Below are 16,785 nucleotides of genomic sequence, written 5' to 3' on the forward strand. Positions count from 1 at the left end.
ATTTTTTGAATCCTGTTATACCTAACAAAAATATTTTCGGTCGGCTTGCTAGCAAAAAGAATAATTTAACTGTATATAGGGGCATAAATAAAAGCTGGTCATAGAAAATCAGTAAGTTGATCACGTTTCGTGGTAAATAGGATTCATGCATAAACAGGATAGACGTATTTACGTGCTTTTGAAAGTACATAATATTATGGAGGTGTGAGTAATTCGGGTGAAGAATTGAAATTGCGGCTTCTTTTTCTTGGATGGTTCGACGAACGATCTCATCTGGATGGAAGAAGTAAAATCATACGGGAAAAGAAAATAATAAAATTTTTTGAAGGATCTCGCGAGGTGCGTCCAGGTGGATAAAAAGCGTGTTTGCGAGTTCTCGATTCGAGAGATAAAAAAAAGAAAATAAAAAATGGCCCTGATATTCGTCGGACCGAACGAAAGTCCGTTCGTGGAGAAAGCAAAATGAAAGATTACGAGAAGAAAGTGAATCTTTACGCGTGAGAATGGCTTCGTGATCTTTTGGGGAAAGTAATGCGAATGTTTTCGCCAATTTTCAATCTTTCCATTCTTTTTCTTATTAATAAATTCAACGGGACGATCATTAAATACAACATTTTCAAAAACTTCAAGATTTAATCATTGTTTCGTTTAACGAAGCATAGTGATTGTTTCAAATAAGATCCTCAAGCATGAATCATTTAACGAGCAATTTTCTTTTTTCGTTTTCTTTCTTCGAATAAATTTAAAATGAAAAAAAAAAAAAACACGATATAACGTAAATAACAAATAAAAAAGATGTACAAAAATACGACATTGAAAATGCAAAAGATCGATCATTAACCGAAGATTAATATTTATTTATTAGATTTATGTTTCATTTCAAAGGATAATAATCAAGCGAGCGATATTAATGAACATTATTAAACTATCTGGATGGAATTTCATGTTGAACTGAGCAATGATCCATGACTAAGATAATTGAAACACATTATATATACTAAATGCAGATATTCTGCGAAGATATGTATATCTTTAGATATTCAAATGATAAAACATGTATCATAGATCAATACGTAATTAAATGTCAATTTATTTGAAATATATTACTTTCGTTAGCTTCAATTAAAAAAAAAAAAAAAAAAGAAAAGAAAAGAAAAGAAAAGAAAAGAAAAGAAAAGAAAGAAAAGAAAAAAATGTTTTGGGACTCTTACTTCGAGTGTAGTGATTAGAAAGGAAACAAAAAGGAAGGATAAGAAAAAAGAAAAAAAAGGAAAAAAAAAGGAAAAGAAAAAGAAAAAGATGATGATAATGATGATGATGATGATGATGAAGAAGAAACGAATAGTCCGATATAAACGCATGTAGGTGAAGGTCCTGAGAACGCGATGAGCAGTGGTAGCCTACGAGTTGAGGATCCCTCCTTAAATTGATCTGCCGACTAAGCAAGCAGGTTACTTCGGTTTAAGTGACTCAACGGCCAACACCTCTCTCTCTCTCTCTCAATCTCTCGCTTTGAAAGGTCCTCCAACTTTTCTCAAGATCGGTGCATCGAGTTCGGTCGTTTTATATTAAATTCATTCCTCTTTCATTCATCGACCATTATTTGGTGAAACGAAGTTTTAATCGATCATTAAAAAAAAAAAAAAAAAAAAAAAAAAAGGGAGAGAAAAAGAGGGAAGAGACACGAAATCGAAAATAATATATTCGAAGAAGAGTGAAAATAGTGATTGCAACTGAGACAAATTATCGGACGATTGATATTTTAATGAATTAATTTATTTATACGAACGTTTGGACGAACACGCGTGTTGTATGAAACAGTGTTAAGAAATACGAGGGCAAAAGAATTTTCTTCGATCATTTGGAATTTTCTGTCGTCGAATAGAATCGAGTGAGTATGATTTAAATCGTTCGAGGGAAAGAAAAAACTTTCGAGATTTGATATTTTCTATCGGGTTTTCTTCGCGCGGGAAATCCTTGAAGGAAGGCTCGTGTTGTTGGTGAACGTGCGATACAACGCGATAGCACACGCTCTTATGCCTATTAAATTTTACGTTCACGTTTTCTAAGCACTCTAATCGCATTAGAAACATGCCTCGAATCGTCGATGCATTGAAGAGATATTTAAAAAGCTTATTCTCGATAAAAAAAAAAAAAAAGAAAAAGAAAAAAGAAAAAAAAGAAAACGAAAAAAAAAACAAAGAACACAAAACTAATTAAGTCGTTTAAATAATTCATTAAAAACGATTATATATAAATTATTAATTCGAATAAGTGATTCGTAATTCAAAAAAAAGAAAAGAGAGAGAGAGAGAAAATCTTTCTTTAAATCTTTAGCCTTTATTAACAATCTCGATGATATATCGTATACGTATATATATATATTTATAAACGAGTTATAGATACAAACATGTTTTATTACGATCATAATCTAAGTCGAGGTCGAAACAAGTTGATATTAAATTCAGACGTAATTAAAAATTCGAATAAGTAGAGTGTAATTTGCGACGATAGTATACGATTTTGAAATCGAAGAATATTCTTTGTTTGTTTTCTACGAAAGGGCTTCTTCGATTTGAACGTACAAAAGGTAGATATGCATGGATTGAACCCCTCATACCTTTCGAGCATCACATCGTTTCAAATAGAAAGCTGAAGCCTCGCGGTATACACCTCCGTATAATACATACATACATTGATTATATGTATATACGTTCGCAAACTCTTATTCGTACTTCCTGCGGTCGTATCACTTTCGTTCTCGTCCAATACCGCGTGTGTCCCGGATAAAGCCGGTTCCGTTCTACATTCTCATTATTTTTCATATTATCACCATTTAATATAAGGATAATACACGATAAAATTCTTTTCTCTTCGATTTTCAAACTGTTTTTGAAATGATTCTCTCTCTCTCTCTCTTTCTTTCTTTTTGTCTTTAACTCTCTTTCTCTGTCTTTCTTTTTCTTTTCACTCTCTCTTTCTCTGCTTTTAAATTTCTTTTCATACCTATAACGAAGAAGAGGAGAAAATATATTTCGAAAGGTGTAGCTCTCCTTTTACGATTCACAAACCGAACCTGGAAACACCAAGTCGAGTTTCACTTTTACACGTTGTGAAAAACGCTCGCGGCCAATATGTTCCAATTGCGAACAGTTCTTCGTAACTGATAACGTAATTAAAGATTTTATCGTTCTTTTTTCTTTTCTTTTTTTTTTTTTTTTTTTTGGCTATTTATATACATTACTTCTCTCTTTTTTCTTTTTTTTCTTACGTTCATGTCCGGCGTTAAAAACTAATTTTATTTTTCTATTTGATAAAATTTGTTTAACTCAAGAGAATTATCTTTTATTTCTTTATAAGAAATAACGCAGATAATTGCTTTCTTCGTTTTTGTTATCGTTAACGAGCAGATATTAAGATATTTTAAGTATTAGAATTTATAGGTTTTACGTTTAGAACTGACGTCTTTGTTTTACGTAAAATTGTATTTCTTCTTTCATTTTCTATATTGTTTTTTTTTTTCTTTTCTTGATAAAATTTATTTATTTTCTCTTTTCATATAAATAACGTACTTAGTTACAATTTATTAACTTTGACAAGATCAAGTGGCATACTTGCAACGAAATTGACCAATGTACGTTTTGAAAAGATTTTGAGAAAGAAAATAAATTGCTCTCTTTTCCTTTATTTTTCTATTCTTTTCCCTATTTTTTTTTTTTTTTTTTTTTTTTTTTTTAAGAATCTCAGCATACTCCGTAACATCGATCACATAACATCGATTTCGATGTATCTTCTTTTACCACGAGAATGAGAATCTGATAGCACGAAAGAAAAGAATGAGAATATTAAATTCCCGTGTCTCTCACATTCTGAATAAATATTTCTATGAAATCGATCATCCGATTTTTTTTATCCGTCAAGAGTATAATTCTATTAAAAGAAAAAATTTTTTTTTTTCGCTTGATCTTTTCATTGATTGATTTTATGTATTGATCTTTCTATTGATATATATATATATTTAATTCATCTTAACAATTTTCTTCTTAACAATTTCTTTGCGATGGAATATAATAAAGAAAGAAACATAAAAAGAAATTTACACGTGTATCGAACGTATTTAACATGTTTACGTATTTTGTAGCATGATATTTATTTCTAAAGAAGAAGAAAAAATAATTTGATCTATAGTTGAAGTTAAAGTTCAACTTGTATATAATATTGATCATCGATTATTTGCATCATAGCGTATCGTACGAATCTCAAAATGGAGAATTAAATTTTCTATCGCAAAAATTAAAAATCCGCTTCGATTTTTCCGTCCGTATGCGTTTGTATGAATTTATCATGACGAGCTTTAACGATATAATTAATAATAATTTTACAGAAATAAATATCACCATAATGGGTATGGACGAGCAACAAGAATTCAATTACGAGTGTGGTCTAAGCAAAGATACGCAGCAAATGGCGAAGGATGAACTTCGCGAGGATGATAAAATGAGAGAACAAACATTGGAACAATTTAGGCAATGGATCTTGAAACATCCATCGATCAAAGCTTGCAGAACGGATCCGATTTTTCTTCTTAGATTTTTAAGAACGAAAAAGTTTAGTCTACCAATGGCACAGAAGATGCTCGAAAGATATCTCACCGTAAGACAACTTTATCCCGATTGGTTTCAAAATCTCGACATCGATGATCCGGAAATAGAAGCCATCATAGACAATGGCTATATCATACCTTTGCAAGAACGAGACGCTCACGGTCGAAAAATCTTACTCATTTCCGCAGGTAAATAATTAACGTTTATTTAATCGACTTACAATCGTTCGATTCGAAGAAAGTATCAACGAATCACACGAATCAAATTTTTTTCACGCGCATCTTTTTTTTTTCATTTTTATTCAATTAATTTAAAGATGATTCTGAATCATATTTTTTATATGGCTTTTTATTCTTTTATCAAACTTCTTTAAACTCTAAATCTATTAAAAATGATAACTTTTAAATATCAATACTGAATTTATAATCGTTTATAAAGCCGATGTATTTAACCGTTTATTTGTCATGGTACATTTGACAAGGCAAAGAAAACGAAAAAAAGAAAAAAAGAAAAAAAAAAAAAGAAAAGAAAAGAAAAGAAAGAAACAATAACAAATGCATATAAACATATGTATTTAGTATTTTTGTTAGGAGATAAATAGAAGGATCTTTTTCACGATGGAGTACGTAATAAACATGAAAAAGAGTAAAATATCCTAAATAACGAAAGCATGAATATTTATTCATTCGTGCGACGAGCAGAGAGACAGGAATACCAATGAACTATTCGCGTTTACTTTATCGTTGCTTCGTTAAAATTCACCTCGGTTGTCATCCTTTTTCGTTTTTTTTTTCTTTTAAAGAACGCTTTAACCCATACAAATACACGTCGACCCAGATGATACGCGTTCATAGCATCATCTTCGAAGCTCTCCTGGACGACGAGGAAAATCAAGTTCGCGGATATAACTACATACTAGACGAGTCCGGCTTAACTATGGGTCACCTAAGCGCTTGGTCTTTCACCGATATCCGTAACATGCTACATTGCATAGAGAATAGTTTGCCTGTGAGACACAAGGAAACTCACTTTATCAATATACCGACATATGCTTCCAAGATTATTGAATTTGCTATGTCTTGTCTCAAAGACAAATTGAAAAATCGTGTTGTGGTAAGATAATGTCAATTATTTTGAATATATGTATCATATATAAGAAAATATAAATATTAATGCACATTACTTTTTTCACGGATTGAAATTAAAAAAAAGTTTTTATCGGACTTGTAAAAACTCTTTTTTTTTTTCTTTTAGATTAGATTACAACAGATTTCATTTTATTTTTATATATACGACTTTGCTCATTAGAATACTATGAAAAAATAAATTGATTGATAAAAGTGATGTCTTATAATTTACGCTTCAATTTTAATTTTTTTCATCATTTGAAAATAAATAGATCATTCGTTCAGGCTTTTCTCTTATCGTTAATTTATATGTTAATTGATATGTAGAATACGTTTGTGTTTAACGTCTCTTTAGAATCACTATGGTAAATGGTATCTAAGTAAAAAAACATACGTGTAATCGGAGTATAAAAATAATAAAGTGTTATTTTCATTATTCTTTCATCAGATACATAAAAGCATCGAGGAATTGAGAGAAACTCTAGATCCAAAGGTTTTGCCAAAGGAGTATGGAGGCAAAGTTCCTCTTACGGAGATGGTCGGTATGTATTTATCTTCCTTTTCTTTTCTTTTGTTCTTAATCTTTTTATTTACAAATGATGAATAGAGTAAATCATTTTGTTCTATTTCGACAGACTCTATTAAGAAGACTTTAAAAGAGAAGAAAGAGCAAATAAAGGCTCTTGATAAAATGCATATTGAAATATCGCCAAGTGAATATCAGGCCGCATACGGTGAAGAACTTTGTGGTATTTTTGGTTCCTTTCGTAAGTTAGAAGTGGACTAAGCCATCCTTGTATGCTGATATGAATTCATTGATCTTCTTTTTTGTTTTGTTTCTTTTTGTCTTGTTTATTCATTGTTTAAATCGTATCGATGTATGATATGCTTATTAGAGTTTCGTTACGGTTAAATGTTTTAAACGTATAAATATATATTTATAGTTACGTTTTCATATTTTATACGGAATTTAGAATTTGTATAAATATTATAGTTTTTTCTTTTTTTATTCTAATGTTATCTTTCTTTCTTTTTTTTTTTTTTTGATATAACTTTAACAATGTTACAATAGTAAAGTTATATTTAACATCTTAACGTATTTAATATTATTCGGTTTATTTTTAATATACGTTTCTTGCGCGTAATACACTATATATATATATATATATATATATATATATATATATATATAGTCAGATATATAAAAATAATATACTGAATCAATCAAGATATAATCTCTAGGTGGCCTTGACTTTTATAAATTTATCTTATAGTAAATATATTATTTAAAGTCAAAGTAACGAGATTTATAGTACACACACATATATATATACATACATACATATATATATATATATATACACATACTACGTAATCTTTACTACTATATGTGAATATTCTCCGCTGGTGGTTCAAGTTACCTTCTTTTCTTATTATAAGTATATATTTCGACTGAATTTAATTAAAGTCGATTAATAATAAGATGTTATTATAGTGCACGTACGTATAATAAGTATACGTACATATAATTTCAATTATTTTTTTAATCTATGTTTGAATATACTACAAAATAACGGGTTTATTAAAATAGATTTTTAGCGTTGTTAAGATCTCTGCATTTAACTTGTGTGTATATCATGTATGTAATTAGTTGAAATATATTTACACATTTACACTTAATCACATACATATATATATATATATACATACACACACACAGATGTATTAATATATATATTTCTGCTTTATAAATCAATTTTGTTCGTCTTTGTTTTGAATTCGTGCGGATAGTAACGTCAATAAAATAATTTATTTTTAAATAAATTAAAAAAAAAAGAAAGAAATAAGGAACTCATGTAATAATACAGTGAACAATTATTTGTTACGTTAAAAGAACACAATACGTTTATAACGAATGAAAAGTGGAAGTTCCTAGCTCGCGTTGCATAATGAAACTTCAATAATTGCTCTTTTTATAAATTAGAATATTATACATCATAGGTTATTGTGTTATGTACAATGATAAATATTATTAAACATTGTGATATAACACTATCCTTTTATCCATGTATTTCATAGAGAAACTAAGAAACAGAAATAAGTAATATGAAATTGAAACATACATTTACTAGAATTCTGTGTTGATATTGCTCATAATATCCTTCAAAAATTCTGTGCTTGCTGGAGCTGTTGTATATAAGCTACCTGAAATGTAAAGCGTTACAATATATGATATAACGTTGTTGATATTAAAAATCACTTTACATTTTATATATAACATATTGAAGCATATAATTTTTTGGTAAAAATAAATATCCATACCTATAAAATTTGATACGTTATTCTCATAAGTAATAATTTTGCAATTATTTTTATCTTTTATTTTAAAGCCCAAACATCTAAACCGTTCATCGGTTGTGTAAAGAGTATTTGTTTTCAGAGAACTAAAATAAGGTTGTCCACTAAAGGGATTAATGAAATCTGCCCAATATCCAATCATTTTTAATCGTGTACAAATGTCTGATGCGGCTAATACAAACTATAATAAAACGTATTAATAGAAAATGGATATTTGTAGTTTTTCTTGAAAACTTCTTCGATACTATAATTGAGTCATTAAAGAAGTATCAATACTTACATATTTTGCTAATTTCTCAGTTTCAGTTATTTTACTCCATCTTAATGTTTTAAGATTAGATTTCTGACTTATAGTCACGATAGTTAATTGCGCAGCACTTACATCCAGGCAGCCAGGAAACAGTTCTTCGATGCCCTTTCTTAACAGAAGCGGACATTCTTGGGCAGTACAATATAGCAATGGTCGTTTTATATATGATTTCCCTTTTAATTTTTTATAATTTTTCTTTACATTAACAGTATTCGTAGGATCATTCTCGGTAATGGTAATGAATTCTGTTTTGATATGAGTAGTAGTCGATGAATTTACCCAACCAGGACCAATGCTACCTGGTAAGTAAAATCTAAATCCTCTCGGTGTCAACAATTCCCAGTTGTTGTTAGTTTCAAATTCACCATTATCGGTGGCTATAAATATTCGTGTAAAAATTAATAATTATCAGAGAAAAGAATGAATTTTATCCAATGAAAATATTATTATGAAATTACCATCGATGGATTCCCCATTCGCGTTGATGATCTTATACAATGTTGTATTATTGTCGCTGCTCCGTCGAGAGTAAAAGGCTTGATAGGCAACATTAAAAGATTTCGGATTATTCCTTCTTCCCACGTATTTTACACAAAACATCTAAAACCAATGACAAAATCTTAGGAACTTATATTTTTGCAAGGTCAACTATTTCTAGAATTATGTCGAAAAATTATTTTCGAATGTTTTTTAACACAAATACACACACATAAGCACAGAACTTATTTATTTATCGTAATTAACACTTGATTACCATTGAAAAGCAATTTACATACTGGACGAAAAACTTGTTAATTAAAAACAATATGTGTACAGAGAGTTATGCTGTTTTCTCTTCTTGTCGAGCTTCTTCAATTTACTTTATGTATATCATATCACTTTGTCAATGAACCGAACTTAGTGTTGCCAAAAAAATATATATAATTTTCAACAGTCTAAGTTGGTAGCCCTGTTATTTCTATGCTTACAGAATGCTGATTCATTCTTTTAATTCAACGAATCACAAGCCTGGAATATTTATCGATTCTATCTTCCTATTGGTCGATCGTTACATTCTAATTGTAACGACCAATGATAAATCACTTCAATTCTTATATTACTTTACAGTTGAAAATTTTACAGTTAAAAGTCATCGATACAGATTGTAACTTATTTAAATGTTCGTTTCAAGAAAATAGAAGTGGATCCTGTTTTACTTACCGATTTCAACAATTTCTTCGGCGTTCTGTTTCCTTAAGAAAAACACGCTTTTAAAATGGTGAATACGAAGTACGAGCGAAACGGGTAAGTATTTATAACGTTTATTAAATGCGTCTTGGTTAAAAAAGAAAAAAAAAAAAAAAAAAAGAAAAAGAGAAAACAAACATTTCGTCATGAACGAGATTAATTCAATGTTTTTTCTTTTTTTTTTTTTTATAAAACTCTTACTTAAGTAATAAGATAATCGTCATAATAGGAGAGTAAAATTTAACTGACGCTTTATTTCGCTTATTATACATATTATCTTCTGTTTTACACGATTCCTTTGAAATATTTATTTATTAATAATCCGCTATCGACAATATATCCGCAAGAAGCCTGACAATAATAATATAATAACGCTAAAAAAAAAAAAAAAAAAAAAAAGAGAAAAGGGAAGAATAAGAAAAAAGATCCAAAAAGAAAAAAAAAATGGTAGAAAAAAAAAAAAGTAGAAAAGGAGGCATTCGCACGACAAAATTTTATTTTATTTTTATGTATATCGTATTGCAAGGTGCGCTGCGCTTTCGAATAAATTTCTAAATATTTATGTATTATGTAAGAGGAGAAAAACGATCTACGAGGATTGCCGAAATCCAATAAAAAGAAGTAAGTCTCTTTGGATGAACGGCGATTGATTAGATCTCTATCAGGATGACACATAATTGCGAATGTGGTATCGCGTTTTAGCGATCAAATGACAAAAATCCTTCTTAAATGCAAATTTGATTCACTATACAGCGAATATACAAGATATCGTGCGCCGATATCGTTCCTTCATTCGTCGAATTAACGTACTTATTTACTTACTTTTATCTTTGTAAGTGTATAAACCTAAACGAGAAATGACTATGCGTCGTTTATCGTTCAAACGACAATATGTCACTCTTCTTTGTTCTTGCTGATAATTCCTTTCTTCTTTTTCTTCTTCCTCATCTTCTTCTTTTTTTTTTCTTCTTCTCATTTCTCTTCTTCCTCTTCTTCTTCTTTTTCTTATGAAAATTATTCATGCTTTTCTTATTCAAACCCATCGATTATACGCGTTCGATATTAAAAACGATACGCCTTATCGGTATGACGAAATATCGCGCAACGCAACCAAAAACATATTCACGATTCTGTTCGATCGAATTTTCTTCGACCGTCGGTTATCTATTTGCTTTTTTTGTTGCACTCTTTTCTTTTCTTTTCTTTTCTTTTCTTTTCTTTTCTTTTCTTTTCTTTTCTCAAAAATGGCTACCTCATCGTTTTTCGTATCGCGCACTTTATCGTTGTAGCGTACAACGAGATTATATCTATATTTTTTATCTTCGTTATATTCGAAATATTGGTACAAATACATTTATGGAAAGGGACGAGAAAAATCAATATTGATTTGAATGATATACCCCACATTATTACAATATACAGATATTATAATAATAACATCGATTTTAAGAAATTGCCTAATCGCTAGGCTATGGTCCGCATATATCCCTTTTTTATTTATTTTTTTTATTTTGTATGTATATATGTATTTGTGTGTACGTATGTGTGTACATATATATGTTTGTGTTCATACACAAATATCTGTGTGTGTGTGTGTGTGTGTGTGTGTGCGCGCGCGTGTGTGTGTGTGTATGTATGTATGCGCGTGTTTCACGTTTTCGTCATTTAATCTGACGTATTGCGCTTCTGAAAATTCTCTAAAGCACTTAATCTATTTTTTTTTGTTTTTTGTTTTTTCTTTCTTTTTTTTTTCTTTTAATTCTTTTATTCTTTTATTATTATTGTAATTATTTTTTTTTTTTTATATAATATGCGACAAACGTATCTCGACGTTAAATTACAACTCATATTTCTCTAAGATAAAATCGACATGGATGTACATATATAATTTTATTTATATATGTACATATCATATCGTATTAAATATATATGTATACATACATATATATTGTAAATTCAAAGTATTAACCCTCTCGCGTATTATTATTAATTATTTTAATTAACAAACGTGCGTTTTTCTTGGAACAAAACCCGATTAGCGATCACGTATACGTATAATTCGCACACTTTCCTAGGTGGACGGAAAATCAATGAACAGTATCTTTAGAAAATCCTTACTTATTTTCTCTCTCTTTCTCTCTCTCTCTCTCTCTCTCTCTCTCTCTCTCTCTCTCTCTCTCTCTCTCTCTCTCTCTCTCTCTCTCTTCTTTTCTTCCTTCATTCTTTTTTTCTCTTATGGTTAATAAAAATCCGTCGATCTTTCGCCTCAGAAAGATTGATTAATCTTTTTATTATCACTCTCGTTCTCCTCACGTCGTACATCGTTAATATATTATCTTTTCCTCGAAAATGAAATTCTCGAGTTTTCGAACAAAGTTCCGGAAAGAACGTAAGCTCGACACGGCATAAAATGGCTTGGACCTATCATTTTCCTTTTTTTTTAACCCTCTCGTCTTCTCTTTTCTTTTCTCTTTTTGCCCCTCGCGAGGTTGTAAATTATATGATAAAAAAAAGAAAAAAGAAAAAAGAGAAACGAAAAAAAACGAGAGATATAACGGGTCACGCGAATATCAAATCAAAAATAACTTCTGACGGGAGTTATTTCATTTTAATTCAGTGGTTTTCAAATTCTTCTTTCGAAGTGAGAAAACTTCGTCTCTCTTTATTAAAAAAAAAAAAAAAAAAAAAGAAAAAATATCGGGACATCTAGAATTTTTTTTTTTAAAACAACACCGACTTAAGTGTCTTTTGATATATCACGTTTTAACAAAATTACAATTTTCCATTAAAACGATTAATGTTAACGAACTTTTCATTGACAAATAGCTACGTACGTCGAGATAATGATAAATAAAATGAATAATACAAAGAATAATAAAAAGAAAGAAGAAAGAAAAAGTAATAATAGTAACGGAATGTTTGATATAAAATGTCGGAATATTCTTTACGAAAATAAACGTAAATGGTGTGTTATTTATTGGGACATACATAAACCTTTTCGAAAAAGTATTTCGTAATACCCTTGGGTTGGAGGTGAGCGTTAGAGTTTGAAAACCACTATCTCGTGCCAACCAGGTCGTCGGAGAAGCAAAAGCAGGACAGCTTCTAGACCGCGTCCCGCCGGAGGCTGGCCTTTAACCATCGCCACGAACAAAGTAGACTAAACTAATCGCAAGTCCCTTTGCCGTTTCGTTACTTTTCTCGTGTTCTTAGGTGAAAAGAAAAAATGGATAATAACAATAATAAAAAGAAAAAAAAAAAAAAATAAAAAGAAAAATAAAGGCAACAAGACGACAAGAGAACGACTTACGAATCTCGGATCTCAAAAAATAAATTCGTTCTTTTCTTTCTTCGTTGTATCTGTCCCATTTCGTTCTTTCTTTTCTTTTTTTCTTGTTTGGTTTCGTTCTTTCTTTTTCTTTCTTTCTTCGTTTCTTTTCGTTTCTGTGTGTCCTCTTACGAACTATTGTACACACGTCCAACAGGATAAAACAACAAATTGGGATCCGCTGATCGGGCTTTTGCATAAAACGCCGCGCTTCTTGGTGTACTTCATGGTGAGAGTAAACGGAATTACGCTATTACAATTCTTCTCCCACCATATTTTTAAATAGTCTCGCAGCAAAAGTGGCTTTCTCGTAGCCTGTAATTAAATTAAATCAGTCACACCGCGTTTCGGACTCGTTAATTAATTAATTAATTCGTGCTTTAGCATTGATCGAAGCCCCGCGCAGGAAGACTCAAAAATGTTTATATCTATATACAATTATTCTCTCTCTCTCTCTCTCTCTCTCTCTCTCTCTTTCTCTCTCTCTCGCTCTATTTCTATCTTTTTCACTCACACAGTACGCGATTATGAATTCTAAACGAGACCTTTTACAATATTGGAAATACACATTCCCCTCTTCTCTTTCTTTCCATATCATTTGATAATTTTTCGTTTGTCAAGATAATATAGGCGCGATCGATCGAGGATAACACTCTCGTTCCTACTTCGATTCACTCGAACGAAGATCTCGAACCCCTATCGAGATCCCTTTTAAAACGATTTAGACTTTCGCTAAAATTTATTCGTCTTTTCGTTCGATCACCTATCTATATAGCGATTTACTCTCTTTCTCTCTCCCTCTCTCTCTCTCTCTCTCTCTCTCTCTCTATCTCTATCTCTATCTCCCTTTCTCTTTCTCTTTCTTTCTTCCTCATTCTATCGAGTACGTACTTATTGCTTTTCGATTTTGAACGATTTAGCCGATATCGAGCGCATGTGCCCATCATCTTAGCCAGGACTATCACCACCATCATCAATAATACCCTTCTCGTGCTCTTTCTCTTATTGCTTTTCAAATTCGTGCTCGATGGTATTAGAAAGTTCGCTCGATAACTCTCTTTCTCTTTTTCTCTCGAAACGGACTCTTATAATATTCGATCTTGGAAATCCATTCACAGCCACCGTTTTTTATTTACACCGTTTCTATTCTTCTCTCTCTCTCTCTCTCTCTTTTTCTTTTTCTTTCATTCATTCATTCACTCATTTTCGCTCATTTATATGATAATGAACAACGAGCATCGAGTAACGATCGCTTAAGAAGTAATAAATCGACTCGTTTATTATGATCTACCTTCGAATTCAACAAAATGAAGAAAAGAAAAGGGAGGACAGAATTTTTCTTTCTTCTCGTTTAAAAATGTTCCCTTCCTGACACTTTAATGACAATAATAACAATAATAATAACAACAATAATAATAATAAAAATAATGAAAACAAATAATAATGGTAAATAAAAATGAAATATTAATGTCTTATAAGATTTCTGTATCGAGGATTTGTTCCAACAAATGATTTAAAAGTTCGGTTATCTAGGTACCCGAGATAAAATATAAATAATAATGATGATGATGATGATGATATAATATGTGATATCATCAAGACCGTTTTGTCTCGGTCTCATAAATTTTTTATTGAAGAGAATACGTTTTCAACGTGTTAATGGCGTTCAAATCGATAAACGGAAGTATACTCGTCGAAAATATGTCCGCCGATCGATCGCAGACCCTCTTGATCAAAAAATAAAACTAATAGGAATAATTCAACACGACGATCGGCTCGATCTTGCGCGAGGTTTCGATGTCGATTAGAATATCTTTTGTTTAATATTCTTTTTCTTTCTTTCTTTCTTTTTTTCTCTCTCTCTCTCTGTCTCTCTTTCTCTTCATCTCTTTTATTTTTTTTATTTTTTCTTTAACTTTTCTTTTTTGGTTTCTTTAATATCTACTTGATCCACTCACCATTTTCTAATGGACAATAATTTTTTCTGCGCAATATTTTCATTGTCAAAAGATCATCGTCTTCGCGATATATACGTTGTATGTATGTATTGATGTACATGTATACATAAGCGCTCGCGCGCGTATGTCTGTGTTCTTGTGTGTATCTAATTTTTGTATAATATGTGTATATGTATATATATATATATGTATAGGTATATGTATGTATATACGCTATCGAAATAGTCGATAAGAAGTCCGACGAAAATTCTAACTTTACGTTTCTAGTATAATAATTTTTTATATGCGATGACAATAATGATAGTAATTATAATAATAATAATAATTGTAATAATAAAAAGAATAATAATCAATAATAATAATAAATAACGACAACAACAACAATAAATACAATAACAGCAATAATAATAATAATGATGAAAATAATAGTAATCAAGTTCTATCATCTAATCCAATGGTGTTGAAACTGGCGCCGTCATCGAATGATAAATTCGTATTTTTGCCAGTTTTACGAGAGAAAAATTCAAATTGAGGAACTTGTTCTATTAAAATTCACGCTTCTTCGCGATCGATAATATGTATATATTTAATTTCCATATTTTTCGTTTCCTTTTTTTTTTTTTTAATCTCTTTCATATTTTTCGAGTAAGAAATAGGTATGTAGAAAAGAAATCGTATCAAAGTTACGAAAGAATGACCTACGCTCGCATAAATTCGATCGCACTATGAGCTCGTTTCTCTTTCTCTCTCTCTCTCTCTCTCTCTCTCTCTCTCTCTTTTTTCCTTTTCTCTTTTTCTTTTTATCTCTATTTCAACAGCTTCTATCGATTTTCCTAATGACTAATGGATTTCTTCATTCCGAATGAAAAATACAATGAGTCATAAAAATGATCATTTTCCTGTTTTCTCAATTCTTAATACTAAAGAGCGTAAAGTCATTGCTCTGAATCGCTATATACATACATATGTATATATATGTGTGTATATGATATATAGCTTTCCATTTAATATATTCTCAAATTTTTTTTTCTTTTTTTTCTTCTTTTCTTTTTTTTGTTTAAATATTTTTCTTTTTTTACAACACGAAGAATCGATCAAGGAAAAAGTTATTTATTATCTCAAAGAGTCAAATATTCCGCCACGTTATTTTTTGACACCTTCCTTCGTATAATAAACGAGACTCTCTATATAGTATATTGTATACGAACACATAACTCTCTCTCTCTCTCTCTCTCTCTGTCTATATATATATATATATATATATTCATTGGCGAAAGGTAAAATTGAGCATAGGCGTTAAAAGGAATCTTCCAATGTTATCGCCATACTTTAGCATTCCAAGAGCGTTTTCAATTCGAAATTGCTCGCGTTCGGCGCATAATAATTGTGTATCAATAAGTCTAATATTCGAGGCTACGATATTAGCCTTGATATTTTTTGGAAAAATCATCGGACGATCGTTCAGGAATTAAGGAAGAAAGTGAAAAAGCGATTCTCGTTTTTAATCTCACGTCGGAAAGGTATTTCGATTTATAAGAAAATTATGAGAGTTCGAGTTTCACTTCATTTTTCTTCGTTTTCATCTTTCCAATATGTATTTTCTTTCCTTTTTTTTTCTTCTTTTTCTTTTATCTTTCTTCGTCCATCGTTTCTTCTTCTTCATCTGTGTTTTTCTCTTTCTTTTTTATGTTCTTTTTTTTTCTTCTCTTTTTTCTTTTATTATCATTATTATCATTACCATTGTCTAACGTCATCGGAAAAAAATCTAGATCTAATATTCTTGAAAATTGCATAAGAATCTTATATGCAATATCATATGCAATATTATATACAATGTCATACTACGTATATGTGTATGTGTATACGTTCGGAG

General features: G+C 30.2%; 2 protein-coding genes across 5 annotated transcripts; one reads left to right on the plus strand and one right to left on the minus strand.

Annotated features, from left to right (window-relative positions):
* The first annotated feature begins 1,376 nt into the window (after positions 1-1,376).
* LOC122630196 (clavesin-1) lies at positions 1,377-6,712 on the plus strand. 3 transcript variants are annotated; one of them, XM_043814454.1, is made up of 5 exons: positions 1,377-1,891; positions 4,385-4,792; positions 5,407-5,717; positions 6,180-6,273; positions 6,367-6,712. In XM_043814454.1, exons 2-5 carry the CDS (start codon positions 4,402-4,404, stop codon positions 6,516-6,518), a joined length of 948 nt encoding a protein of 315 aa, XP_043670389.1. In that variant the 5' UTR covers positions 1,377-1,891; positions 4,385-4,401; the 3' UTR covers positions 6,519-6,712. The 3 variants fall into 3 exon arrangements, with proteins under 3 accessions (XP_043670389.1, XP_043670390.1, XP_043670392.1); XM_043814455.1 differs by lacking the exon at positions 1,377-1,891 and adding an exon at positions 2,441-2,590; XM_043814457.1 differs by lacking the exon at positions 1,377-1,891 and adding an exon at positions 3,008-3,171.
* An 882-nt stretch (positions 6,713-7,594) lies between these two features.
* On the minus strand, positions 7,595-9,315 carry LOC122630197 (methylmalonic aciduria and homocystinuria type D homolog, mitochondrial). Of its 2 annotated transcripts, none has more exons than XM_043814458.1 (5): positions 9,154-9,315; positions 8,858-8,999; positions 8,370-8,776; positions 8,054-8,270; positions 7,595-7,936 (listed from the first exon to the last, which is right to left on the minus strand). In XM_043814458.1, the coding sequence occupies exons 1-5, from the start codon at positions 9,154-9,156 to the stop codon at positions 7,860-7,862; spliced, it is 846 nt and encodes a 281-aa protein (XP_043670393.1). In that variant the 5' UTR covers positions 9,157-9,315; the 3' UTR covers positions 7,595-7,859. The 2 variants fall into 2 exon arrangements, with proteins under 2 accessions (XP_043670393.1, XP_043670394.1); XM_043814459.1 differs by having other exon boundaries at positions 9,176-9,310.
* Positions 9,316-16,785: the final 7,470 nt, after the last annotated feature.

The sequence above is a fragment of the Vespula pensylvanica genome, chromosome 6, assembly GCF_014466175.1.
Source record: "Vespula pensylvanica isolate Volc-1 chromosome 6, ASM1446617v1, whole genome shotgun sequence".
NCBI lineage: Eukaryota > Metazoa > Arthropoda > Insecta > Hymenoptera > Vespidae > Vespula > Vespula pensylvanica.

Bases quoted from the DNA above. Each gene is read 5' to 3' on its own strand.
- LOC122630196 (XM_043814454.1), top strand. From the start codon at position 4,402: ATGGGTATGGACGAGCAACAAGAATTCAATTACGAGTGTGGTCTAAGC. The intron at 5,718-6,179 runs GTAAGATAATGT...TTCTTTCATCAG, and splicing joins AATTGAAAAATCGTGTTGTG to ATACATAAAAGCATCGAGGA. The intron at 6,274-6,366 runs GTATGTATTTAT...CTATTTCGACAG, and splicing joins TCCTCTTACGGAGATGGTCG to ACTCTATTAAGAAGACTTTA.
- LOC122630197 (XM_043814458.1), bottom strand. The intron at 8,777-8,857 runs GTAATTTCATAA...GAATATTTATAG, and splicing joins GAATGGGGAATCCATCGATG to CCACCGATAATGGTGAATTT. The intron at 8,271-8,369 runs GTAAGTATTGAT...GTTTTATTATAG, and splicing joins CTGAGAAATTAGCAAAATAT to TTTGTATTAGCCGCATCAGA.